At 40.4% G+C, this 26554-nt stretch overlaps 1 protein-coding gene across 1 annotated transcript; it reads right to left on the minus strand.

Moving 5' to 3' along the window:
• Positions 1–1594: 1594 nt before the first annotated feature.
• Positions 1595–24008, minus strand: LOC306855591 (putative helicase senataxin). The gene is made up of 25 exons (XM_079394361.1): positions 23879–24008; positions 21574–21777; positions 19103–19310; positions 16742–16851; positions 16439–16658; positions 15426–15536; positions 15163–15337; positions 13875–13968; positions 10437–13769; positions 9356–9452; positions 9031–9204; positions 8731–8954; positions 8147–8299; positions 7865–8021; positions 7645–7746; positions 7451–7563; positions 7279–7350; positions 7047–7196; positions 6712–6819; positions 6247–6422; positions 5163–5255; positions 4916–5077; positions 3755–3850; positions 3586–3673; positions 1595–3484 (listed from the first exon to the last, which is right to left on the minus strand). Exons 2-25 carry the CDS (start codon positions 21766–21768, stop codon positions 2999–3001), a joined length of 6897 nt encoding a protein of 2298 aa, XP_079250487.1. The 5' UTR covers positions 21769–21777; positions 23879–24008; the 3' UTR covers positions 1595–2998.
• Between the last annotated feature and the right edge of the window lie 2546 nt (positions 24009–26554).

Raw genomic sequence — 26554 nt, forward strand, 5'->3', positions numbered from 1 at the left:
AAATTAGGTAATTACGTTGATTTAAACCTTTACATAACATAATATTCATGTGTTCTTTCACCTCATGAGGTAATGCATGAAAGCATGAACTTGTGACAACTGTTTAATTTCCATGTACTTTTCTGTTGATTGTATTTCAATCTAGATGACAAGTGGCTGAATGTGTAATAAAGTTGCATATTCTCATAACATGGACATATCATTTACCATCACAACTCCTCAGAGGTGATACATCACTCCGGTCTGTGTAAATAGTAAATGTAAGTTACTGAAGCGTGAATTGTAAAAAAATATAGAAAAATAATTATTAAATATTGGGTAAAAACAAAATTATTCTGTCATATAAAAATAAAACCTCCAGTAGGCGTCGATTGTCTTACAAGTGACACATTTAAACCTATTAGTTCAAACTTTTGATTCACTCATAAATGAAGCAAGTAAACATGAATGGATTATTGAATCTTTGAAAAAAGCCAAATTGTTCAAGACTATGTTGACTATTCTGTCTTATTGAAAATTTGGTGAAACGCAGCAAAAACTCTAAATGTAGCTGCATCTATTGACATTTAGTGAACTTAACGTTTTTTTTAACTGTTGTGTAAAATTAATCACACTTGAAATTATTCTGATATTAATTAAAATAGCTCTAAAATAGCAAGAAAAACTCCTCCAATTTTGGAGACCTTTTAAGTTATGCCAACGTGAAACTAGCTTGTTAAGCAAGGGTTAAGTTGAGCCGGCTGTATTGAGATGTTTTAATAGCAGTGAAAAACAGTGCCGAAGTTTACAGCAAACTTGATCCTTATCTGACTGTCAATGAGGCAGGAGCTGTTGATGGCGCTCTGTAGGGCGAGATTTGCGCGGGTGGCCTGTAGAAAGAGCGGGAGCTGCTCGCGTGGGCCTTAATCAGGACGCCATATTGAATTTTACGTGGATGAAAACGAGGCTTTGAGGGATACACTTCTTCGTTTTTTTTCAATGTGGCACCCACAGTATAAAGGTCCTAAATCATGTAATATTTGCCTAAATGTTTTTCACAACTGTTTCATAGTCTTTGTCCACTGAACGTTTTAAACAGCACAGTCCATTGAACACTCAATATTTAGATAAGGTTAGGTAAGTTCACCATTTACTCAATACTGAGACATACTGTCTATTGAGAATCTATAAAAGCATGATTTAAAAAAAATAAAAAATTGATTGGAAGTATGCCACCAACAAAAACAATGCCAAATAATAATAATAATAAAATTGTGACAGCAGTATTCAGTAGCCCCTCGCTGCAGAACAAAGATCCTTGTGTTGTCTCGCAGTATTGGCAAGAAGGGAGGAATCCACTTGCAATGAGTTCATTGTTTAAGAGCTGTATGAAAATGAGAGTTGGCAGTGTGTGATGTTCTGCATGCATCTTGGCAAAAATTTAACTCATTGACTTCAGAATTTAAACAATAACCACTCCATGTCTAGATTACATTGCCAAACAACTGTTCCTTGAACTTCCTTCAGATTAGCAATGCATTGAGCATTTGTGTGTTTTAATCACATTATTGTTGTTTTCATTTTACAAAAGCAATAAGACACTGAGACCATGATAGATTTGAGAAGTCATTTTACCACAGTAAAATAAAACCATAGCCTTGAGTGTCTTATTGCAACTATTAAAAATAAATATTAAAATATTGGGGTGAAGTGTTGATACCTACGCATCTTAAAGGAAAGATTATCAGAAATGACTGGTTAAAAAGACAAGCCTTAAGGGTGGTAGTACCATGGTACAGATGGTGACACTGTCGTATGTCAAGATATGCAATGGTATTGATTAACATCCATGTTCCATAGTATTGAACAATACAATGTATTTTTGGCTACTGCTACAAATATACCCCAGCAACTTAAGACTGGTTGTGGTCCAGGGTCACAAATGAGGGGAAAAATAGACTACCATGGTATGATTTAGTGAAGCACTCACATCACTAGCATATGCGGTATATAAAAAATAAAAAAGCAGCACAGCTGCAAAATCAATGTGTGGTGATTCTCATTGTATATAAAAAAAATAAATAAATCCAAAATGTAGAAAAGAAAAAAAAAAAAAAAAAAAACTTTTTAATTTCCTGTCTACAAAAAGTGCATCTGTACAAAACAAAGTCCTCTTCATACACTTCTGTAAAACTGGTGACAAAAGATAAAACTCAAGGAAAAGCGCCACAGTAGCCGGTTGATCTCTCAGTCTCCAGGTCTCTGGCTTGTATACTTCAACTCTACAATTTCAAACTTAACTCTCATTCACAACTCAAACATGACATTTTATATTTGAAATTAAAATGTTAAGCACCACTTCTGATGCTGTTCTTGGCCTTCTTTAACTCTTCCTCCAGAATAATAGTGACTATAATCAAAGTTACCTGAAAAACCTCAACAGTCAGATCAATTAAAAAAATAATCCAGTATGTTATCCAGAATATTAAAAGTCAGTATAAAAAAAAAAAAAAAAAGTGAAACACAAATAGCACTGCATTCATGCCCAACACATTTACACACCGACTCCATCCCTGCAAAAACCTCTAAATCAATGTTACATTCAAATAAGTGAAACTATACAGACTCGCAAAGACAAAATACAGACAAAACGCAATTTTTAAGCAAGTCAGACTGCTTTAGAAAGTGCAGGTATTGCATCAATATATATTTTTTGGAGATATGCACAAGGTCCAAAAACCCAAAACCTGTTGTATGGAACAAAACATTCCTCTTCATGCATAAAATAGTTCTTTAAATGTTCATTCTGCAGCAAAATATGCGTAGAAACGAGATTAGGTAAGCACTGCCATCAAACTAATTTGTCAATTGTTAAGCCAATGCCTGAGAAAGAGATGTTTAACGATGACCCTTGCACATTGTGGGTTCTCAAAACATGGAGAAGAGGACATGAAGAAACACCTCTCCTTTAATGCATTGTTGTGAAGGTTTAATGACACAAAAACAGGGATAATTAAATTTATCTCCTGTGTCGTCTTGATGGTGAAGAACCGCGGCGTTTTGAAGAGTATCTGGAAGAATGGCCAGTACTTCTAGAGTCGGCTTCACACGAATTAGCTCTGTTGGTGGAGTGGCGGGACTCCGGTAAGCCCCGGCCATCTCTGTCCGGTCTCTGTTCTCTGATTGGCCGGCGCTCTGCAAAGCGTGGGTCTGTGGGCCTGTCGCTCATCCGTGGGTTATTAGGACATTCCAAAGGTATTAGCCGTGGCATTGACGCATTGCTCGTGTCACGTTGAGGGTGGGGCACGGGGGCGGGGGCGGTTTCCACAGGTGAGGTCACAGTGCTTGGATTCCCGATTGGGGGATAAGAGAGACTGCGGGTGGGCGGCTCTCGTTCTCGTTTAAGAATCTGCCTGGCGTCCCTTTCGAAATCTTTTTGCATCGTTTTGATGATAGTTTTACGCATCCTAGCGTCATCAATAAGTGCGCCCCAATCACTTTGTTCCTGCAGAAATGCACAATTAAAAAAATAAAAGCGCTTCGAAATACACAACAGCACCTCTTATGGTGGGTCGAGACAAACAAATGTATAAATGTGTATGTTACCCTGAGTGTGCGTATATGTCCCAGTATGAAGAGACTAAATCTGGCTCTGGTGATGGTTACATTCATTCTCTGCCGATTTCCAACAAATCTTAAAGTAAGAAGCAATGCAATATTACAATCAGAAACGTGAACATTTTAGTTGACTGATGTATAGGCTATGTACACTTACCCAATGGAGCCCATTTCACTGCTGGCTCTCACACAAGACACAATGATGCAGTCCATTTCTCTGCCCTGAAAGCCATCGACTGTATCGACATCAACCCTAAAACACAATTACACGTTATTCAACTGTTTACACACACACACAAGACACTTTGTGTCCTCAAGAAACTATTCATATGTGCATGGGAATTTTTCACATGCTTATGTATTACAATTTCTTGTTTTATATAACCTATTTCCTTGGTGCATCACTGCCATCTTACTATGAATAAAGTAAGAGCATAGATGCACATGAATTAATAGATCTACTTGCTCAAAATTTGGCTTTCCTTATGGAAGTACCTCTCATATCAAGGCCTAATGTCCAATTTAACATCCTCTGCGGGAGCAGATAAACCATGACACAAAATGGGCTGATGGCATAATACAGCTGTGTGCATTGTCCTATTTGCCAAGTTCAAGGGTCTATTTAAAAAATAAAAATCCCTGTTCAAAACGTGGCTTTCATTAGGGCAGTATGTCATATTTCAAGGCCTTAGGTCTCTTTAACGCATGACACCACACCGTGAAATGAGCTGATGGCACAATAGGTGGCTCAGTGTGCAGCATCCTATATGCTAAGTTTAACGGTTTCTCATGCACACAAAAGTCTGAATATTTTTTTATTGGTCCACAAGGCTGTCATAAGGTGTTAGTAAAATCGTGAGAAGAAACCCAAAACATTTTGCATAATTAAAAAGTGCACCTTGAATTAATTCAGTCGTGTTTGACACTCACTAAAGAACCGCTAAACAGCTGCCATAAAAACACACTTCTTGTATGATAAACTTATGTTCATTAAATTCTTAATTTTCTATTATAAAAAAAAAAAAAAAAAAAAAAAGGAGGCAAAAGTCTACTGGAAATGCAAATATTTCTCCATACTTTTCCAAACCGCGTAGAAACCCTGTATTACTCTAAATGTTTGACATGTAGTGTATTATCAGATTATTAAAGAAATTCATGGTTCAAAAATAGAACCATATATGCAGAAGTACAATGCTAATTATTTCTTGTGGCAATCTGCAATAAAGAAGTTTCATTTTGATGAAAAAAAAAAAAAAAAAAAAAAGTTTAATAAAATTTAAAAGTTTTTCTCAAGTGGAGTTGCACACTGAACACTCACTGAAGTTGCTTGCTGTCGATGCCTGAACCCCTGACGGCTTCCAGTATGCGTCGTTTCTGGGCTTTGTAGGGCGTGATGACGCCCACTCGCACATACTGCTTCTCGCCCAGCAGCTTCAACAGCAGCAAGACCAGCTTGACTTCTTTGTGATTGGAAAATGAACTGACCAATGGGGAAAACAATAAATTAACTGTTCAGACACAAGCAGTAGAGTCCACCATCCCACCCACATTCCTCCATTTCTTACTCTCTCTCCTTTTTCTCCATCCCATCCGTCACGTCAAACACTTTGTAGGGCTTGAAGGGCCAGCTGAGGGAACAGCGTTTCTGAGCGGTCTCACTGAGGGACAAAAGGACACAAATCAAAAGTGCATATTTATACTTGATGACCTTGGGTGTAAATTGTACATTTTTTTTTTTGAAGAATTACTAGCTAAAAATACTCTTTTGAAAAAAAAAAAAAAAAAAAAAAAAAAAAAAAAACATTCTTCCTGATAAACGGCATGGAGACATTTTTGGCACAACTAAATTGTGATTGTGACTGTTAGAACAAGACTGTATTAACACTTAAGTCTCAGACAAAAGTATAACTTAAACTAGATGAAAACAAGAAAAGTTCCCATGGAAACTTATCCATTCATTTTAATTTCAAAAAGCTTATATATATATATATATATATATATATATATATATATATATATATATAGTTTGTTTACAATAATTCTGCTGCAAAACGAGATAAAGTACCAGAAACGTACACCTCTATTATTGCCATATATACCATCTACTTTACAGGCTGCATAATATCACAGTTGGATTGTGACTGAAACTGCATTAAAAGTGCCAGAGATGTCATATCAGCAAAAGAGTGAGTCTGCAGGATTTGTTTCAATCTTTCCTGTAGCACACTTCACCTTTCATAAAGCACATGAATAACTGAAGCACTTTTTTGCATTGCTCGTTGAATACACCGTTCATCTGCGATGCGTGTTGCATTTTTATTTTATTCTCGGTATGAATAGACCTTCACAGCAAAGTGGGAGTCAATCAGTGTCAGTGAAACAGGTTTCTTGAGATCTGCAGACCATGGTTTAGTTTGCAGTTAGCAGCTCACTATGTTGAGCACTCACCACAAACACGGTTCTCTCAGTGGCCTGAGGAGTCTTAATTCAGACTCAGTCATAGTCATCTGCTCCTGAACATATGGCCTGCACTGCCCCTGCCTACATATAAACATGAGGAGTCTGGTAGCAGAACATGGCCTTCTCTCTCCCTCTCTACTCATTCCACAAGTGTAAACGTTCCAAACAACCAAGGAGCCGGGTGCGTACCAGTCATCCTTAAGAGCGCTGTTGTAGATGTACTTGGAGGGGAATTCACAGATGTCCGGGTGCATGCGGTACTGCACGCTGAGCAGGAGGATGGGAGAGAGTTGTGGGTTTGACTGATAAAGACTTTTGCATAACCTTGCCATAAGAGACTGGTCGTAGCCAAACTCCTTTGCTTTCTGTTAAAACACACACACAAAAAATTAAAAATAAAAATAAATTCATGCACAAAATGCAAAGACAAATATTTTTTTCTGCGGCTTTAATTTACTGTCATTTAACCCTTATGCTGTTCTGAAAATTCATATTTGACCAGCCTACAAAAAAATAAAAAAAAATAAATAAAATAAAAGAAATAGGGCTTATAAATCCCTTAGAGAAATAAACATTTTTAATGCCATTTTGTCAAATAATTTATCTATATAAAAAAAAAATTAATTGTAGTCTGGTTATTTTTGCTTGGGTTACCTGAGAGACAACTGTTGGTGGAAGCTGGTTGGGATCACCGACAAGGATTACAGCAGGACTTCGGTACAGCATGGGAACCAGAGTCTCAGTTTCTTTAGCCTGACTAGCCTACAAAAGTGCAACGACAAATAAAGCGACTTTTAAATATGGTTGTTAGGAGTATTAGTGCATTTACAATATGATAATATAAACATTACGTAGTTTTCTTTCATCGTGTTGTCTTTTGCACTAGCAGAGATTCAGTTTATCGAAAAATGATGTGCAATTGTACTACTTTTGTATTGTACCAAATAAAAACATTTCACGCAATCACAAACTATAAGAGATTTTGGTACCTCATCGATGATGACGCAGCTAAATGGTTCATGTCCGAGACGACGGAAGGCATTCTCGAGGACGATACTTCCACTGGTGCTGAGCGTGCAGCAGATCACATGAGCATTTTGCAGCACAAGAGCTTGACTCTCCTGCCGCCTGCTGCGACACTAAGACAGTGACAAGAGGTACGTTTGTTTGTGGGAGCATAAGTATTGCGAAACACGAATGTGAACAAATGTGACCATTTACCTCTTTAATATGCCGACTCAGTCCTTCTCTGTCTTTCAGAAGCTGCATCTTCTGCTCAATCAACTTCTTGAACTGTCAACCAACCCATGAATTTAAAAAATTCAACCGCATAAAAACAACAATGTGATATCTAGATTCTCTCTTTTAGAAACTTGTGTGGAGGGTGCATTACCTCAAAAGAATCCTTCTTGGTTTTTGCACATTGCTGGGAGAGATTTTCAATACTTTTGTCCAGTTGCTCCTTACGCCGGTGTTCGTCAGCTTCTACAGGTTGCTGGGCTCGCTCTACACAAAAACACTTTAACATTAACACCACATGCACATGCATTAACTCTTGAATTGTAAATGCATGAATTTCTCTCTCACGTGCTCTAGCTTTAGTCTGTTGGTCGAGGCTGAAAGGTTTTAGTGAGTTCGAGATGGTCCTTTCACTTCCCAATCGTACCAGGTTTATATCACCGCAGTTACCTGGACGCAAAAGTGTTGCGAGACATGCTTTTATGTGACAGTATATGGTATATTTATACAGTATATATACAAATTTTTTTTCTCTTTTAAGTTGTCAATGTGTGCGCAAGCTCGCAACCTTGAGGTGCGTTGATGTTTCGGCATTTGTCTTTAAAGATCAAAATGACTTTCTTCATCAGACTGTCGATGGCAGCATTAGAGGGTGCACAGAGAAGAACTCGTGTCCGTCGAGACTTGGACTGAAGGTTCCCCGAAGGAGCAGCATTGTTGGCACCCTGACCAGATAACCACACACACAAAACACACTCAGCTGCAGTTGCAGATTAAGGTGTCCTTGAGATCATGCACAGTAGACAGGAATAAAGATACATTCAGAAAAAAGAAAAAATGAAAAAAATACCGAAGATAGTAGTTTGTACAACAGGCCACCAATTGTTTTACTCTTCCCGGTTCCTGGAGGACCATGAATAAGGAGAAATTTTGGTGTCTTCTGTGGTCTCTTTATCATGGCAAGACCGCAAGCTATTGCTCTTGCTTGGTCCCTGTTGAACTCCTGGAATGCATTGAAAGAGAAAAAGCAAGAGGAAGAGCAAGAGAAAGAACAAGCAAATAAAGGAAAGAAAAGGGCAAAATTATAACATGTGGGATCAAAATCAGGTTCACTTATTGGACTTACACATTCATCCCACAAAAGGTACTCTAGCTCAAACATGAACAAGAATAGTTGACTAGGATTGCATTTTTTCCCCAAAACATATACTACAAGTAGGTGAATTTGGACAAAAATGCTTCTAGCTTTGCATTGCACTTTTGGTTTGCGCCCCTTATCTGACAAGCCCAGTTTCATACCCTGGAACTCTCTGCTAAAGTAGTAATATTTGATTCAGGTGTATAAAAAAAAAAAGCAGACATACAAAATGTGCAATGCTGCAAGTCCCTAGGATCAGGATTAGGAACCACTGCTTCAGATAAACCCAAACTCACTGGCGAATCGAGGTCCGGTGGGCTATCCAGAGTGTGCGTGAAATAAGACACACGTGGAGCAAGAAGAGGACGCAACATTGGTTGATTCCGCAGCAAACACAGCGCACGGAACTCCCGGAATATGCTGATCAATGATCCAATGACTTCACAGAGCACAGGTTGGGAATTCACCGAAGATACATTTCCACGTGTCTGAATCGTCAAGTTTAGAATTGGCCTGGAACCTGAGGAGGGACAGAATAATGAGACGGTGGACATAAATGTACACAATCCTTATTAATGACAGCACAAAACTCGCACCTGGACCTCTGTTGGACACACTGGACCGAGACACATAACCAAAATAAGGATGTGGTTCATGGAAATTAGGTTCATCGTGAGCATATGTCCCAGTGTTGTCAGGCAACCAAAGTAGCACAATGTCTTCTTCTTTTGGGTACAGTTGTTTTGTATCAGTTTCCGGAGAAATGTTTGCTACAAAAAAAAAATAAAAAAAAAAAAAAAAAATGAAATGGCTGATGTCTGAAAGGATACTCCCCAATTGTAACAATTAAAGACTGTAACTGTATCAGAATACACTTTACTGAACATCAGAAGGTAAACTGCCAAACATGGCTGGACTTACCTATGAAACTGGCACTAGCTGTGCGATTGCTGTATTCTGTACCCTGGACTGTTAGGTTAAGCTTGACTCTGCCCTCTTGGAGCCATTCACTCGCCATCTGTATAAATTGTAATTGTTTAACATTAACACTGGTACTAAATGTCCAATTATTATCCTTGTAATAGAAGCAGGACAAAAACAAAATTAAATGGATAGTTCACCCAAAAATGGAAATTCTGTCATTAATTACTCACCCTCATGCCTTTCCAAACCTGTATGACATTCGTTTATCTTCGGAACACAAATTCAGATATTTTTGATGAAATTCAAGAGCTTTCTGACCCTGCATAGACAGACATGATCAAGGCCCAGAAAGGTCATAAGAACATCTTTAAAAATAGTCCAAATGACATCAGTGGTTGAACATTAATTTTATGAAGCTACGAGAATACTGTGCACAAAAGAAAAAATAACTTCATTCAAAAATGTCTTCTCTTCCGTGACAGTCTTAAATGTGCGTTCACAAGAGTATCACGACGCATGCGTGTGGTGCTGCTGACGCAGGAGCCAGCATTCTGACATAGAACACACACGCATAGGTCGTGGTACTATCGTGAACGCACATCGAAGATAGGCCCAGAAGAGAAGAGAATGTTGAATAATTTCATGATTTTTGATTTCTTTGGGCACAAAAGTATTCTCATATTCTTTAATCTAATTAAGGTTGACCCACTGATGCCACATGGGCTATTTTAACAATGTCCTTACTAACTTCCTGTGCCTTGAACATGTTGCGGTCTATGCAGGGTCAGAAAGCTCATGGATTTCATCAAAAATTTCTTAATTTGTGTTCTGAAGATGAATGAATGAATGAATGATTTACTAGTTTTGAACATCATGAGGGTGAGTAATTGCATAATTCTGTGAACAAGTAGTCGGATAGCCATTGTAGTTTCATTCATTTAATGAGAGTCGAGTGACTTGAGAGGAAATTACAATTTTCATTTTTTGGGGGAAAAATAACCCTTTGTATAATTGTATAAGACTTAATGCTAATTACATCCAAGTATTTAGGGATTACAGAAATAAGATGTAGTCCCACCTCTTCAAATGCATTAATTAGCAGCAGGGGGTACAAGGTGTTGAAGTACTCCTGGTAGCTAGGAAACTGAACTGGCACTTTCTTCAGCGGTAATTGGCACAGATCCTGTGGACTCCCAAATGCTTTGTAATTGTCAAGCATCCTATATTCCCATTTAAGGATTGCTTGGGTCAAGACTGAAAGGTCAAACGTCGGGCTTGGATCCATTGTGGGTACTGGTTTGTTAACTGGAGCCTCAGGTCTTTGGTATACCTTGTAAGATGGTGGCTCCAAGGTAGAGCTTATTTTAGAGCTAGTGACCAACTTGGGAGCATGTGGAGCGTGCTGTGAAGGAAGTGGCTTTGGGAGTTGTGGAGGATGGAGAGGTTGAAATGTTTTTGGAGGTGGCATTGCTGGGGGCAGTCGGGGAATCTTTGCTTTTGCAGCATTCGCAGCAGGAGGAGGCTTAGCTCCTTTTTCCATTTCAAGGACAAGCGAGGCACTGCGGGAACTGGGGGTGTATATTTTTGTGGTAGAAGGCTTGGCCTTTTTCTGAGACATCGGTGACATGCCAGGCTTCACAAACAAATGGTCATCATTTCCACCAACAGAAGTCTGAATAGGTTTAGGTGTCAAGGTTGGCCCTGGGGTATCTGACTCACTATCGGTGTCAATGTCCATGTCAATAGGATCTCTCTGGGTAAGAAAAAGTTCTTCACCATTTTCTTCCTCAAACTGCTCCATTTGAGAGCACAGTTCCATGTCGGTGGGTTCCATCTGAGTGAGGAACATCCATTCTTCATCCTCCTCCTGAGCAGGTTTTTCTTTTTCCATGTAGACTTCAGCAGTCTCACTGGCTTGGAAGTACTTGGATTCTATTCTCTTATTATGTCCAGCCCCATCACCTATAGAGTTGATTCCTGATGCAGCCTTTTCATTATCCCGCTGATGGTCAGGATCTGGCTGAGGACAGGGAAAGATATTACCAGCCTCACTGCTTGCAACTGTAGGATTTGTTAAGTGCACTTCGCCCGGCTGATTGATCTTTGCTGGTTTGGGAGCTAATGTCGTGATGGCTCCTGTTGCTGGCCTCTGATGCTTCTCACGACTTTGCCTGAAAAACTGAATATCTTGTGATCCCAGAAGTTTCTTGTTGCCTTTTACGATACATTTCTGTGGAGAAGTCTTAGTGGCTCGACGCACTCGCCTTGTCTTCTGCTGTGGTTCCACCTGTACTTTCTGGCCATGACACCTCAGTTTAGCAACACAATCCAGGGAGCGCTGAGAAAGTTCAAAAGCTTTCCTTTCCTTCTTTTTTAATCCCAAACGCTCTGCTGTTGATTCTGGCTCAGGCACCTTACGCACCTTCTTTGGGGGAACAATCGCAGGGTTATCACGTGAACCCGGGGCAGAAAAATAAGGAGAGGAAACCGAGCTGCAGGATGGAGAGGAAGAAGATACACCACATGAGGATGGAGTAGTTGAAGAGGAAGGTTCCTCTGCGTCCTGAGATGTGGAGCTGCGTTTCCAGGGGTGGCGTCTGATTTTTTGAGCAAGGGCATCAATTATTAATGGCTTTTTAGGCTGTTTCTTATCAGATGGAGTTGTTTTTGTGCTTTTAACCGGTTTTGGTTTGGCAAATTTATCCCAGCTTTCTGCAGTACTGGATGCTTTGGACAGTGACGATGCACATGAATCCACTGGCTCTTGTGACTGTTGCTGCTGTTCTTTGATCTTATCTTCTGCTTGCTGACAAACCCTCTCAGTGTCTTCATCTGGAATTAGTTCAGTTTCTGAACTTGATGGAGATGCTTCATCCACCTGTGGTTTGAGTAGTTGGTCTGCTTTGGGCTTCTTCGCAAAGTCTGAATCATCCCAGGCAGACGCCACATATTGCTGGGTCTCAAACTCAAAGACCTTTGATTCACTGAGATCATCATAATCACAACCGGGGCTCTCAGGCAAGACACAATCTGGAGACCTCAGGAAGTCATTTGGACTTTCATCATTATCAGAATCATCATCAGATATAACGATGGTACTGGACTCCACATTTTCCTTTGAGGTGCCCATGGACCTGTTACGAGTTTTTCCAACAGCACTACTGTCAACTTCGGAGTCGCTAGATTCAACTTTGTGGATAGATTTTGTCAGACGAACCCGTTTGATATCAAGGGGTTCATCATCCTCCTCCTCCTCCTCCTCCTCCTCCGCAGCTCCAAACCCACATTCCTCTTTAGCTGATTTTAAGGACTCACAAGGCTTTTGTTTGGCAATGGCTTTGATCTTTGACAAATTCTGGTTATTTAATCTGGATCGAATTTCCTGCACTTTTCCTAGATCTGGTTTAATGCGTTCCAACTGAACAACTGATCTCTGCTGTGAAATTGACACTGGGTCAAGAGGTTCCTTCTTAGCCTTCATGATAACCTCAAGACCGCTGCAGACTTCCTCATCCAAGTTCCAATTTCCATAATTCCAAATTGGCTCCTCTTTGATAATACCAGATTCATCTCCTGCTCTGCTCGGACCTGCCTCCTGTTGTTGCTGATTTAGGGTTGGCACGGAGTTTCTGGAAATAACAGTGTTTGTAGTTGCCTCCGCTGATGGGGGTGGAGCAACAGAGAGTGGAGAAGCACATCTTTCTGGCATCGACCGGACAACTTTTAACAAACACTTCTGAAGCTCATCAGATTCAGAACGTGTTAGATTCCATCGTTTGTTTGTAACTCCACGCAACTGCTTGTTGAGCAAATTAAAAAAGTCGGTCGCGCTTGGGACAGATCTCCTTATCCCTTCTTTCAGCAGCAGTCGAATCAGTTTCATGCAGCCATCAATTATGGCACCAATGCCTCCTCCAGATGCAGGCAGTCTTCCAACTATCCCAAGGTTATATGAGGTTGAACTGACTCCGTGAATCCCACCCATCCTGTCTGGTGGTCCATGCGTTTCATCTGATTGGATGATGCACAAGACAATCTCTCCCACCCACTTGAGGGCACAGCGAGAAAGTATGCCCATTCGTCCTTCAGTAGAGTGTAGCTCAACAATTTTAATAAGGATACGAGTGAAGAACTCGGTCACTTTATCGCACACACTTGTCTGTCCGATTAGCATGTGTCGATTTTCTCGTATCTTATCACAAAGATAGTGGATTACTTCACTAATATAGGAAGCGTTGAGCTCTGGAAGTTCCATTATGGAACGTACAAATGGAATGAACCACAGAAAAGTGCTTCCGTATACACGCATGCTCTGGCCCATTTCAGAATCAAGCACGGTGACCAGGGACTGCATATCCTCATAGATCACATAGTTGCTGGAAACACCGCTGTTGGACAACGAACCAGATGCCTACACGATGAACAGAAGGAAAAACAGTATTCAGCTTTTTCCTAACAAAGAGTGCAGGAAATGTTGTTGCATAAAGAGAATGCGGTGTCAAAACAGAAATCTTACTTGGTTTGGTATTTCTGAGGCATAACAGTCGTACACCACCTGACTGCAGGTCACCATATTATCATCATATTCAGGTTCCACTTTAACCATCCCGCTGTACATTTAAAAAAAATTATTAAATAACTTCACAAAACCCTACATTACTAAGTATTTTCTGCCAACAAAAGTTCCAAACATGGCTTTTCAAAGCAGCCATTTACGGTCCAAATGGTACCACTTGCCATTTGCCTTGTCAAATAATGGGCAGGTTCACTGAATCATAAATTAAAAAGGAACCGTTTTTGATGGTATGTGGAGATCTTCACTTGACTCATTTCCATTACAGATTTGCTCAACTTTGGCGATATTTTACAAATGTAAATGAAACAGTATTGTGAAATGACAGCGCTTCCATTAACCAATATTATGTGACTAAAACGTAACTTTTTCCTCTCACGATAAGTCATAGCAACGGATTTTGGTTCTATTTATTTGGAGGCGTATGCATGTATCTTTACAGAAGCAGCACAGAGAGCCGCTTCAGAAACGTGTGTGGCATGGATGAAATAAACAAGCATTGACTAGAGTGGCCGCAATGAGCTTCAGTGGCTGTATCAGAGCCACACTGCACCGCAGATGTGTGCAGTGTAAATAGTCTAAGCATTAATGGCAGGGAAAGCCCCTTGTACTTGAGAGCGGCCACGTATATGAAGTGTTTCTTGGAGGTTATAGTACATTGAAGAATGATCATATGACGTTTTACATACGGCATGTGACTGGGTAATGCAAATAAAACATTCATTGCAGTTTTGCAAAATATCCCTTTTTCGAATTGCCTGAAAAACCACTTCATGCGAGAGTGTAAATTGCGAAATAGACATTTCCATTAGGCCTATTGTCAATTCACAATTTTAATTTGCGCAATTTTAAGGGTAATGGAAACACAGCTACTGTTAAGGTGCTGCATTTTGGAGCTATTATAGATGTAATTTCTAATATCCAGGAGCAATGCATATGGAATGGAATCATTAAACCAAGTCTTTTTTTTGTTTGTTTGTTTTTAAATAAGGATCTGTAGGAATTGTGCTAAATTTTAATTATGCGTTTTCAAATGCGGCAGCTGTCGTGGCTTCAGCATTCCCAGTGAAAAATCCCTCCCAATGTCTTGGAGTTTTAATGCCAGAAGATGGATTGATTATCACAAAGATAATATAAACCTGTATAAAAGGGCGTGTGAAATAAGGCAAAGTCAAATTGGCTGCAATTCAGCATGGCATCATTTCTTTTCAATACATTCAAGATTTCTTACCCCATGGTTTTTTGCCTGATGTTTCTAATTTCCGCAACATAGCTGGCTGCTCCGGTGATTGTCTGGAATGCTGTATTAGGGTCAACCTGACCCCAGATCTTAGAACCAAGTCGGTCCAGAATTACCATAAAACAGTGGAGGGCTGGCCAGAATGGGTCAGAAGCTGGGTTATCCTCTTTATTAAAAAAAAAAATAATAATTTAAGTGGACCATTTTTAATCCATTGCATCTCACCACATCATGAAAAGCTCATCATGACATACCATTTTTCAACCCATCCATTGTGTTGAGTATGCAAAGTGGGATCTTAAACTTTCCCATGAACAGAGAGTCCATTGCCTCCGCACTGAGCTGTGTTAGTAACATACAGATACCTGAAGGGCACAAAAGAGCATAACTTCAAAAGGTGACGTCACACTCACCAAGAGATGAACAGTGAGAACCATTTGCCAATTCCAGGTCAATCTGACACCCCACATCCCACTCAAGTGCTATAGAGCTCTTGAAGTTTTAAGTTTCCAGGTTAACATGCACCCGAATAGTGCACTGTGCAACACTTATTTTACCATAGGTAGACACTAGAGCAATCCATCAAGCCCCCTGAATTTCTGATCCTATTCCTTTCAACGATCCAATTTCTATATTAACGCTTTCCCTGCCATTGACTGAATTTTATGGCAATCCATGATTTCCCTGGTAGGGGTGCTATTAAGCATCAAAAAAACAAATGGCAAATAATTTGGGAAGTCGTGGCCTGGAGTCTCAGGTCCGGCAGGAATTGTTGATGGGGGGGGGGGGGGGGGGGGGGGGTGTATGTACAGCGCTCTCTCCACCCTCAATACCACGACTGAGGTGCCCTTAAGCAAGGCACCGAACCCCCAACTGCTCCCCGAGCGCCACAGCATAAATGGCTGCCCACTGCTCCGGGTGTGTGTTCACGGTGTGTGTGTGTTCACTGCTGTGTGCGCGCACTTTGGATGGGTTAAATGCAGAGTCACCATACTTGGCCGTATATCACATCATTTTCACTTAAAAATGTCAAACCCATTAAGAGGTACAGGACTGTGCAAACTTTGGGGTGTCAGAAAAAATGCTGGCAGGAAAAGAGTTTACTGGTGAAATCTTTGTCACGAGTGGAGGAACAGAAACTTAATGGCAGGAAAGACTGCTGTCTAGCTGGAGCGTAACAAACCAAAATATCTAAAGTTGTACAAGTTTAGTAACAAAAGGAACAAGCATCATAAAAAGAGGATTTGGAGAAAACTAATAAACAGACCTAGCCAGTAGTTCTTCTTGTTTTGCGAATCATAGAGGTGAGAGGGGAGCATTTGTATGACGCCCCCAGCATAAGTTTCTTGACTCAAATCTGGAAAGTCCAAAGATATTCCAAGATCAATGACATAAAACATGCAAGAGAAAATGTCTTGAAGGTCATAGTAGGCGTCCCTGTCCACAGTCTTCATTGACTTTGCTGTATCGATTGCCCAGCGGCGCACCTAGAGAGGAGGAAAGGTGGAGTAAGAGCAAGATTACCAAAAGAGGACCAGCCTAACAAGATATGGCTTTTTGACTGAATTACCTGTTCGTTGGGATGAACGAGAAGTAGATATATTCCTTGATACTTCTCGAACACAGTCAAAGACTGCTTCATATCCTGCAACTTGCACAAGGCCTTTACCACCAAATCACCTGTGGAGAAAGAAAAGAATGTAGAAAACCACTTTTTAAAAAACCACTTGTTATAAGCTCTGGGGTGCGATTAGTAAATTGTGGCATTTTGCCAAATATTTTTGTATGACAGCCCAAAAAAATATATATAATTAAGCACCATCTGTATTAAATGCTTGCATCACCCTGTCAGTGTTTATTTTTTAAAATAACGACTAGCTGACTGTACTTTTTAAACATGGTGTCATTTGATTTTCTACTGTTGACTATTTATACCACTACAATTTCCCTTGAGTGAAATTTACTCAATCAACATTTAATAACGTGGAACCACATGGCTAGCTCTTTGGCACCTTTATTACCAGAGGATTAGGAACAGAAAAAAAAAAAAGAAAAGATTAGATATATACTCTGACTGATAACGTATGAGAATGGAAGCTTGGACACTCTCCAATAAGCATATGTATAAAAGCCTGAGCTATGTTACTCCCCTTGCTTTCCACAATTATTTATTAGCTCTCTTGATCCTTCTTTAATACTGGGATTTACCCACTGGTTTGATTTTAAAGATAACTTTTTATTTAACACTCCAGGTGCCCAGAGGCATATATTACACGAGTTCACGTTTATTTCTAAAGCCCATTTACTAACGGCCGCCAGCCGACCAAAGTACTGTAAAATAATTACAATATAGATACACAAGAAAGAAACGCAATCAATAATCACTTAGAAACAATAAAAACAGGATAAATTACATGTTAAAAGCAGAGACAAACAGATGAGTTTTGAGAGCAGATTTAAACTCCGATTTTTTACATCCCTTCAGGAATCTAGCTGCTGCATTTTGAACGACTTGTAAACGGGAAATTTGAGTCTTTGAAACACCATAATATAGAGAGTTGCAGTAATCCAGCCGAGATGTAATAAAAGGCATGGATAGCAACCTCTAAAGAGGCGTTAGAAAGAAAGGTTTTAATTTTAGAGAGAGAGCGAAGATAAAAGAAACTAGAGCCTACTACAGAGCTGATTTGTCTGTCAAATTTCAAGCCGTTGTCGATTTCCACACCCAGATTTCACACTTGGGATGAAACAGCAAAATTTAAGAACTCAAGATTAGGTATATTTTGTGTTCTAGTTTCAGAGGGGCCAAAAACAATAACTTCCGATTTATCTGAATTTAGAAAAAGGAAATTTGTTGAGAGCCATGATTTTACGTCATCCAGACACGCTGATAAACTATTAAGAACATGCTTTTTTTCCGTGGTTAAAGGCAGATAGATTTACATATCATCAGTGTAACAATGGAAAGAAACGCCATGTTTCCTAAAGATGGACCCCAAGGGAAGTAGATAGAGAGAAAAGAGTGTAGGTGCAAGAACAGACCCCTGAGGTACACCACAGGTTAGCTTGCGTAAAGAGGAAGAGAAATTTCCTATTTTAATTGAGAAAGCTCTATTTGTTAGGAAAGATTTGAACCAATTTAAAACCGCCCCTCCCAGACCCACATAAGACTCCAAGCGAGAGATGAGAATTGCATGATCAACAGTGTCGAAGGCTGAAGACAGGTCCAGCATAACTAAAATGACAGAATAATGCCTGATTGAAAAGTCTCACAGATGTGATTATTAGTTAAAAACGACTGGAGTTGTAAAGAGACCATTTTTTCCATCACCTTAGAGATGAAAGGTAGAACAGAAACAGGCCGAAAATTTGCTAAAATGGAAGCATGCAGTGAGAGTTTCTTTAGCACAGGGGTGACTGTGGCCATTTTTAAACTATCAGGGATGAACCCTGATAGCAGACATTGAGTAGAGATACAAGCCCTGATCCTACAATATCAATTATTTGCTTCAAGTAGCGAGGGTGTATAATATCATGGGGGCTTGGGGAGGGTTTTAATTTTGTGATTACTTCCTTTAAAGATTGCAGGGATTGTTAAAAGTGGTCCAAGAGGCCGATGAACTCATTAACGTCATCATTTCATCATCGGTGACTTGTATTTGAGCTCTCAGATGAGTACATTATATTACACATGAGCTACCGAGACTTTAATAATCTTTTGCATGCAGTGTACACATTACTGATTTCTGCACCCTTCTCATTCACATAGGCCTTTAAAATGCATCCGACTCTCACAATAACAAAGCAACTTCTACAATGTCTTCTTTAAAGATAGATAAAAATATTTCAAATCAAATACCTTCCAGTTTTCTGATTTTTAACCACCCATTACACCACATGGATTGATATTGGACATGAGAATGTGACTTACACAGATCACGGTAGCAAAGCAAGTACGGGTACTTCAGAACTTCAAACAGCGGGAAACGGAGACGGTCGTGGAATTCTGCAGGCGAGATCTTCGACACCGGCTCCTCGTGATCATCTTCGATAATAAAAATATCATCCTCCTCCAGCTCCTTTTCCAGAGCGGTTCCCAACAAACGCACAAGTCGAGCCTTCTCCATTTCCCACAAACGCTGCAAGAAAGCAGGAATTAATATCTGGACACATGGCAAACTCAATGAGCACAACGTTTTTGGATTAGCAGATGCTTTTATCCAACATGACTTACAAGAACAAAAGCAATTAATCAAAGGGCCAACAATCTTCATAAACCATGCCAGTTTAAATAGACACCTAGATTAGGAAGTAAGCTAGAGAGATGTGCAGAGAAGAAACCGAAAACCTCTTTAACCATGTACAAACTCAGCAAATGTATGATGCGAAGTGTTTTAAAATCTGTTTGCAGTCATTCCCTCAGTTACTCTTTTGGTTCACGTGGCCTTCAACATTCTTTTGATAAAAAAATATGAGGCAAATACACTGAATAATCACTTTGCGATACAATTTAAATGTTTTGACAGACTAGATGGCAGACTGCCACCCTTACAAACGGAACAAGATCGCTAATAAGTGAGGTGACAGAAATAAGTACTATTGAGATAAAGGAGGAGAACAAGTGGAAAGAAATCATTGCTTAATGTAAGTGTAAATTGCAAGCAAGTTGATCATATGTTCTGCGGCTGCAAGCATTTCAAGTTTGTTGTCTCCAACAATAAAGTCCGATTTTGGCATCTGAACTCTGTGAATTGAGTGAATTCTTGTAGAAACTGCCTTCTCTTCTCTGCAAGTAAATGTTAATAACAGTGAAAACATGTGAAAAGGGTCCATACAACATTCTGAGATCAACCGTAATTTGTGTCTTTACATGCGGTGGATTCTGTGAGAAGTCACTCACACAAAAGGTCTTGAGGTTTTGATGCCATATATAATATGCAAAGTGCTATAGCAAGTCTCGGTTAGCCTAACGCAGTACATGTAGCAAGGTTTATTTATTTTTTTTGTTAAGAATATTGTGTGTGACCCTGGATCACAAAACCAGTCTTAAGTCGCTGGGGTATATTTGTAGCAATAGCCAAAAACACATTGTATGGGTCAAAATTATTGATTTTTCTTTTATGCCAAAAATCATTAGGATATTAAGTAAAGATCATGTTCCATGAAGATATTTTGTAAATTTTGTACAGTAAATATATTTTAAAACTTCACTTGGACAACTTTAAAGGCGATTTTCTCAATATTTAGATTTTTTTTGCACCCTCAAGATTCCAGATATTCAAATATGTCGGCCAAATATTCCAGTAGCCCCTCCCTGAAGAACAAAGATCCAGGGGGCAGGGTTGGATCCACATCTATGGGGTGGAGATGGGTAGGTTTAGGTAAATGTAAGGTGGGAGGAGTTAGATCTAGATCCAACCACACCCCCTGTATCTTGTGTTCTGTAGTGAGGACTATCTCAAATAATAAAAATCTTCCACATACAGGCCGCTCTGTGCCTGCTCAAAATTCTGTGCAAGAACAGACAAAAATATGCCTGCCCTCACACCGTAGTAAGAAAGAATTCAGTATAATATTTATACCACTTCCGAGCCGTATTAAACAGTCTGTGTACAGACAACTAAATGAAACGTCAGAAAGCACTTCGGTTAAACCTTTACTGTGTGACTCTGGAAGACTTTTGCTCCGAGTTAGGGATGGGCGATATATCGCATCTGGTTGCATGCGCATCTCAGGGGAAGTCGTGGCCTAATGGTTAGAGAGTCGGACTTGTAATCCGAAGGTTGCGGGTTCGAGTCTCCGGCCGGCAGGAATTGTAGGTGGGGGGAGTGAATGTCCAGCGCTCTCTCCACCCTCAATACCACGACTGAGGTGCCCTTGAGCAAGGCACCGAACCCCCAACTGCTCCCCGGGCGCTGCAGCATAAAATGGCTGCCCACTGCTCCGGGTGCGTGTTCACGGTGTGTGTGTGTTCACTGCTGTGTGTGTGTGTGTGTGTGTGTGTGCACGTTGGATGGGTTAAATGCAGAGCACGAATTCCGAGTATGGGTCACCATACTTGGCTGAATGTCACTTCACTTATCTCGTCAGTAAAGCCGGTTCCTTGATTAGCGCTAAATCTCCATCACCTGTTTTCAAATGGAGCGGCATTTAATACACGGAGCCGTAGTTCACTGACAAGCTACGCAATATCACTTTCATTATTGCAGATATATCGCCTTCGACAATGAACGCAAATTGCGTAGCTTGTCAGTGAACTACGGCTCCGTGTATTAAATGCCGCTCCATTTGAAAACAGGTGATGGAGATTTAGCGCTAATCAAGGAACCGGCTTTACTGACGAGATGCGCATGCATATCGCATACGATATATTGCCCATCCCTACTCCGAGTGTTTGTGTACCTTGTGCAGATCAGGGACCTGGTCTCTGGCTCGATGGTACTCCACCACACACTCCAGACAGCACCCGAGGTCTTCATTCAGAGAGTCCATCTCAGTCTCAGACAGCCGTCCTGAGCTGTAGCGACGCAGCATGGCGATTATCACTGTGTCACCCTCCGCCTCCAAGGAGGTGGTGCACCACAGACACTTCTCCATCACAATCACCTGTGCACACACAGATATGGAAAGCTTAATAAAACACATTCTTAAAGCCTCCATGTGTTTCTACAGCGCGTCTCCCCTCATTCTCCAAAATGCCTTCAAGCATCTTTTTAGCAGCTTAACACTCACGTTGATTAAAAAAAATAGGAACAGGATGCATTGTCAAGGTACAATGCTTAACTGTGTGCCACACCACACGGATACATTTTCTTTGCTTTGATTTGAATGAAAACAGCGTATCCTTGTGGTGCGGCTGACACAGAACAGTGAGCGCTATTTGCGTCCAGCGGATATTCTCCAAAATGGCGCTACACAATGGGGCAGTCGTGGCCTAATGGATAGAGAGTTGGACTTGTAATCCAAAGGTTGTGGGTTTGAGTCTCAGGTCCGGCAGGGATTGTAGGTGGGGGAGTGAATAACCAACACCCTCTCCACCCTCAATACCATGACTGAGGTGAGACCCTTGAGCAAGGCACTGAACCCCCAACTGCTCCCCGGGCGCCGCAGCATTGGCTGCCCACTGCTCCGGGTGTATGTTCACTACTGAGTGTACACTTGCATGGGTTAAAGGCAGAGCACAAATTCCACACACCACTCCCCCTTTCCTTACACTGATGAAGGAGAGACAAATTGCTGAATAAAGTCGTTTTTTTTTTTTGCACTTCATAAAGTTCAGATTGATGGCAGACTATTCTGACGATGCGTTTCATACTTTTCTGGGTCTTGACGGTGTTAATTGTTTGGCAGTCAATGGGACAAGCCTCCTGGTTTTCATCCAAAATATCTGAAATTGTGTTCCTAAGACGAACGAAGCTTTTACGGGTTTGGAGCGACATGGGGGGGGGGGGGTAAGTGATTAGTGACAATTTTTATTTTGGGGTGGAGTTTTTTTTTTTGTCTTGATTTTTGCCATGTCACACCGTAGGACAAATTTATGGTACAGTTCAGTAAAAATGCAGTGAAAGAATTGACGAAGTTACATTTATGCATTTAGCAAACGCTTTTATCCAAAGCGACTTACATTGCATTCAAGTTACAGTTTTTACATTTTATCAGCTCTTAATTTAGTGACCCTTTATATTTTCTCAAAGATCTGACTTCACACTACATAAATGTTATTTTTATATAAAAAAAATAAAATAAAACTACCCACAACAGAGAAAAGAAAGAATTAATCCAATAGACACCCTCAAAATCAAGAGCATAGCTAGGAAAAATAAATAAAAAAAAAACAGTAAAACTAATAAATCAGAGCATAAAAATATTTTAAATGAATAAGAGCTAATATGCTTCTACACTCCAACCATGAGGGTACTTGCAGCCTAATGATTAGATTTGGTTCTTGTAATCCGAAGGTTGCAGGCTGGCGGGGTCTTGTAACCCAAAGGTCAAGGGTTCAAGTCTCAGTACCGGGGGTGAAGTGAATGAACAGTACTCTCTTCCACAAATCAATACCACGACTGAGGCACCAAACACCTAATTGCTCCTCGGGGGCCACAGCAAATGGCTGCCCACTGCTCCAGGTGTGAGTTCACACTAGTGTGTGTGTGTGTGTTCAATACAGCCAGAAGATAAGACAAAAGTGTTCCCACACAGTGGAAATCTGTATCTAAAAAGTATACAAACCAAAGTCAACAATATGCCTGTTCTGCAGCCTCCATTGTATGTTTGTACAAAGATTATATTATGCATACAGCATAACAAGGGTGTTTAAATCACCATAGTGTTCAGCTGTTTTCTATATGAGCCTCAAGCAGTTCTCCTTTGGTTGCCTTATTTGAATTATACGACCAGAAGAAACGAAACCAAACGAAACGAAACTGATCAGATTCCTGCTCTGATTTACACTGAAGCCATCAAGCACTCACTGAGCAAACACATATTTCATTCACACAAATGCTTCACACTATCAAAGAATAAGCTGAACTACATCAGAGAGCTGCCAAATGTCTACTAACCACAAAAGGCAGATAAAACAGAGCATTTACTTTTGAACTCAAAGCCATAAACACTGAGGTCCCTGCAGGAGGAAAACTGAACTTGGTTTGCACGCCGCAAAAAGCATGTAAACATGAGAAATGCAACCAAAAAACAACAGAGTTACCCGCAAAGCTCCAACGGAGGAAACTTTGAGTCTTTCAGCGCCGATTCATCTCATTCCCACTCTGACACGGTTGTAAATACCTTAAGTCCACTCAATAGTGTGCTTTACATGTTGTCTTTCTCTCGATTCTGCTCTCCACTGAAAACACGCCTGCCGCCGACTCGCGCTGCGGTGACGTAATGCTGGGGGCGGGTCTGTCCATTGCGCCTGCGCAGCACCAGAGCGCGGGACCGGCGAAATATAAAGGGCTTTGAAGAAGACACGTGACTAAAGCTGCAGGAGGAAGGTACTTATACAGTAATTGTTCAAGAAATAGCTTATGGAGCATATAATTTGACAAAACTTGTGTAAATTTGAATTATTGACAAGTGACTCCCTGCTGAAAAACCTAGGCTGGTTTTAGCTGGTCTCCCATTTAACATTATGTTAAATATTATGTGGCATTTAACATGTGAATTTGATTTGATTTTAGCTTATGTTGAAATAATACAGGTCCTTCTCAAAAAATTAGCATATTGTGATAAAGTTCATTATTTTCTGTAATGTACTGATAAACATTAGACTTTCATATATTTTAGATTCATTACAACACAACTGAAGTAGTTCAAGCCTTTTATTGTTTTAATATTGATGATTTTGGCATACAGCTCATGAAAACCCCAAATTCCTATCTCAAGAAATTAGCATATCATGAAAAGGTTCTCTAAACGAGCTATTAACCTAATCATCTGAATCAACTAATTAACTCTAAACACCTGCAAAAGATTCCTGAGGCTTTTAAAAACTCCCAGCCTGGTTCATTACTCAAAACCGCAATCATGGGTAAGACTGCCGACCTGACTGCTGTCCAGAAGGCCATCATTGACACCCTCAAGCAAGAGGGTAAGACACAGAAAGACATTTCTGAACGAATTGGCTGTTCCCAGAGTGCTGTATCAAGGCACCTCAGTGGGAAGTCTGTGGGAAGGAAAAAGTGTGGCAGAAAACGCAGCACAACGAGAAGAGGTGACCGGACCCTGAGGAAGATTGTGGAGAAGGACCGATTCCAGACCTTGGGGGACCTGCGGAAGCAGTGGACTGAGTCTGGAGTAGAAACATCCAGAGCCACCGTGTACAGGCGTGTGCAGGAAATGGGCTACAGGTGCCGCATTCCCCAGGTCAAGCCACTTTTGAACCAGAAACAGCGGCAGAAGCGCCTGACCTGGGCTACAGAGAAGCAGCACTGGACTGTTGCTCAGTGGTCCAAAGTACTTTTTTCGGATGAAAGCAAATTTTGCATGTCATTCGGAAATCAAGGTGCCAGAGTCTGGAGGAAGACTGGGGAGAGGGAAATGCCAAAATGCCTGAAGTCCAGTGTCAAGTACCCACAGTCAGTGATGCTGGTGTTGGTCCACTGTGTTTTATCAAGGGCAGGGTCAATGCAGCTAGCTATCAGGAGATTTTGGAGCACTTCATGCTTCCATCTGCTGAAAAGCTTTATGGAGATGATTTCATTTTTCAGCACGACCTGGCACCTGCTCACAGTGCCAAAACCACTGGTAAATGGTTTACTGACCATGGTATTACTGTGCTCAATTGGCCTGCCAACTCTCCTGACCTGAACCCCATAGAGAATCTGTGGGATATTGTGAAGAGAAAGTTGAGACGCAAGACCCAACACTCTGGATGAGCTTAAGGCGGCTATCGAAGCATCCTGGGCCTCCATAACACCTCAGCAGTGCCACAGGCTGATTGCCTCCATGCCACGCCGCATTGAAGCAGTCATTTCTGCAAAAGGATTCCCGACCAAGTATTGAGTGCATAAATGAACATATTGGTCGGATGAAATATGCTAATTTTTTGAGATCGGAATTTTGGGTTTTCGTGAGCTGTATGCCAAAATCATCAATATTAAAACAATAAAAGGCTTGAACTACTTCAGTTGTGTTGTAATGAATCTAAAATATATGAAAGTCTAATGTTTATCAGTCCATTACAGAAAATAATGAACTTTATCACAATATGCTAACTTTTTGAGAAGGACCTGTAGTTTTGAATTATATTAAGTTCATTTAAGATTGTGTAATTCAGTAGTAAAATACAGAAACGTTATTATATTAATATTACTGAAAAGAGAATGTAATATCAAAGTATTGAATAATGTGTTAAAGTAGCATAGACTGTGAGTTCATTGTGAGTTTACATGATGCCAGGTGCAGACACCAAGGAAAGGCCACTAGACATCAAGGAGGATGAAATCACCTTCAACCAAGGGAAGGCCATATATTTTAAAAAGGGCAGATTCAGCTATATTCCACCATTAGATAACGAATCAAAAGGGGTGCAAAATATTGGTGGCGGGCCAAATACGATATGGCCAATAAAAAATAGAAAAGCATCAACCTTGATACATTGTTGATAGCGAGAAGGTATAAAATGTGGCATCTGAACAAACAAAGAGAGACGGTGGATGTGGCGGCCAACAGACGAACAACAACCCCTATGGGCCACCACAAGATCAAAAAGCACTGTTAAAGTGAATATAATTGTGTTAATTAGATGAACGTATTTGTACTTAATTAAAAATAACATTCAAGCATTAATTTTAGTGTATATCGACACTATAGTGTTGTAGTTAATAAAATACAGCACATAGATTTATTCAATAAATGGTGAAATAAAATAGAGAAATAGTAA

This window comes from Barbus barbus (assembly GCF_936440315.1).
Source record: "Barbus barbus genome assembly, chromosome: 36".
In the NCBI taxonomy this organism is placed as follows: Eukaryota; Metazoa; Chordata; class Actinopteri; order Cypriniformes; family Cyprinidae; genus Barbus; species Barbus barbus.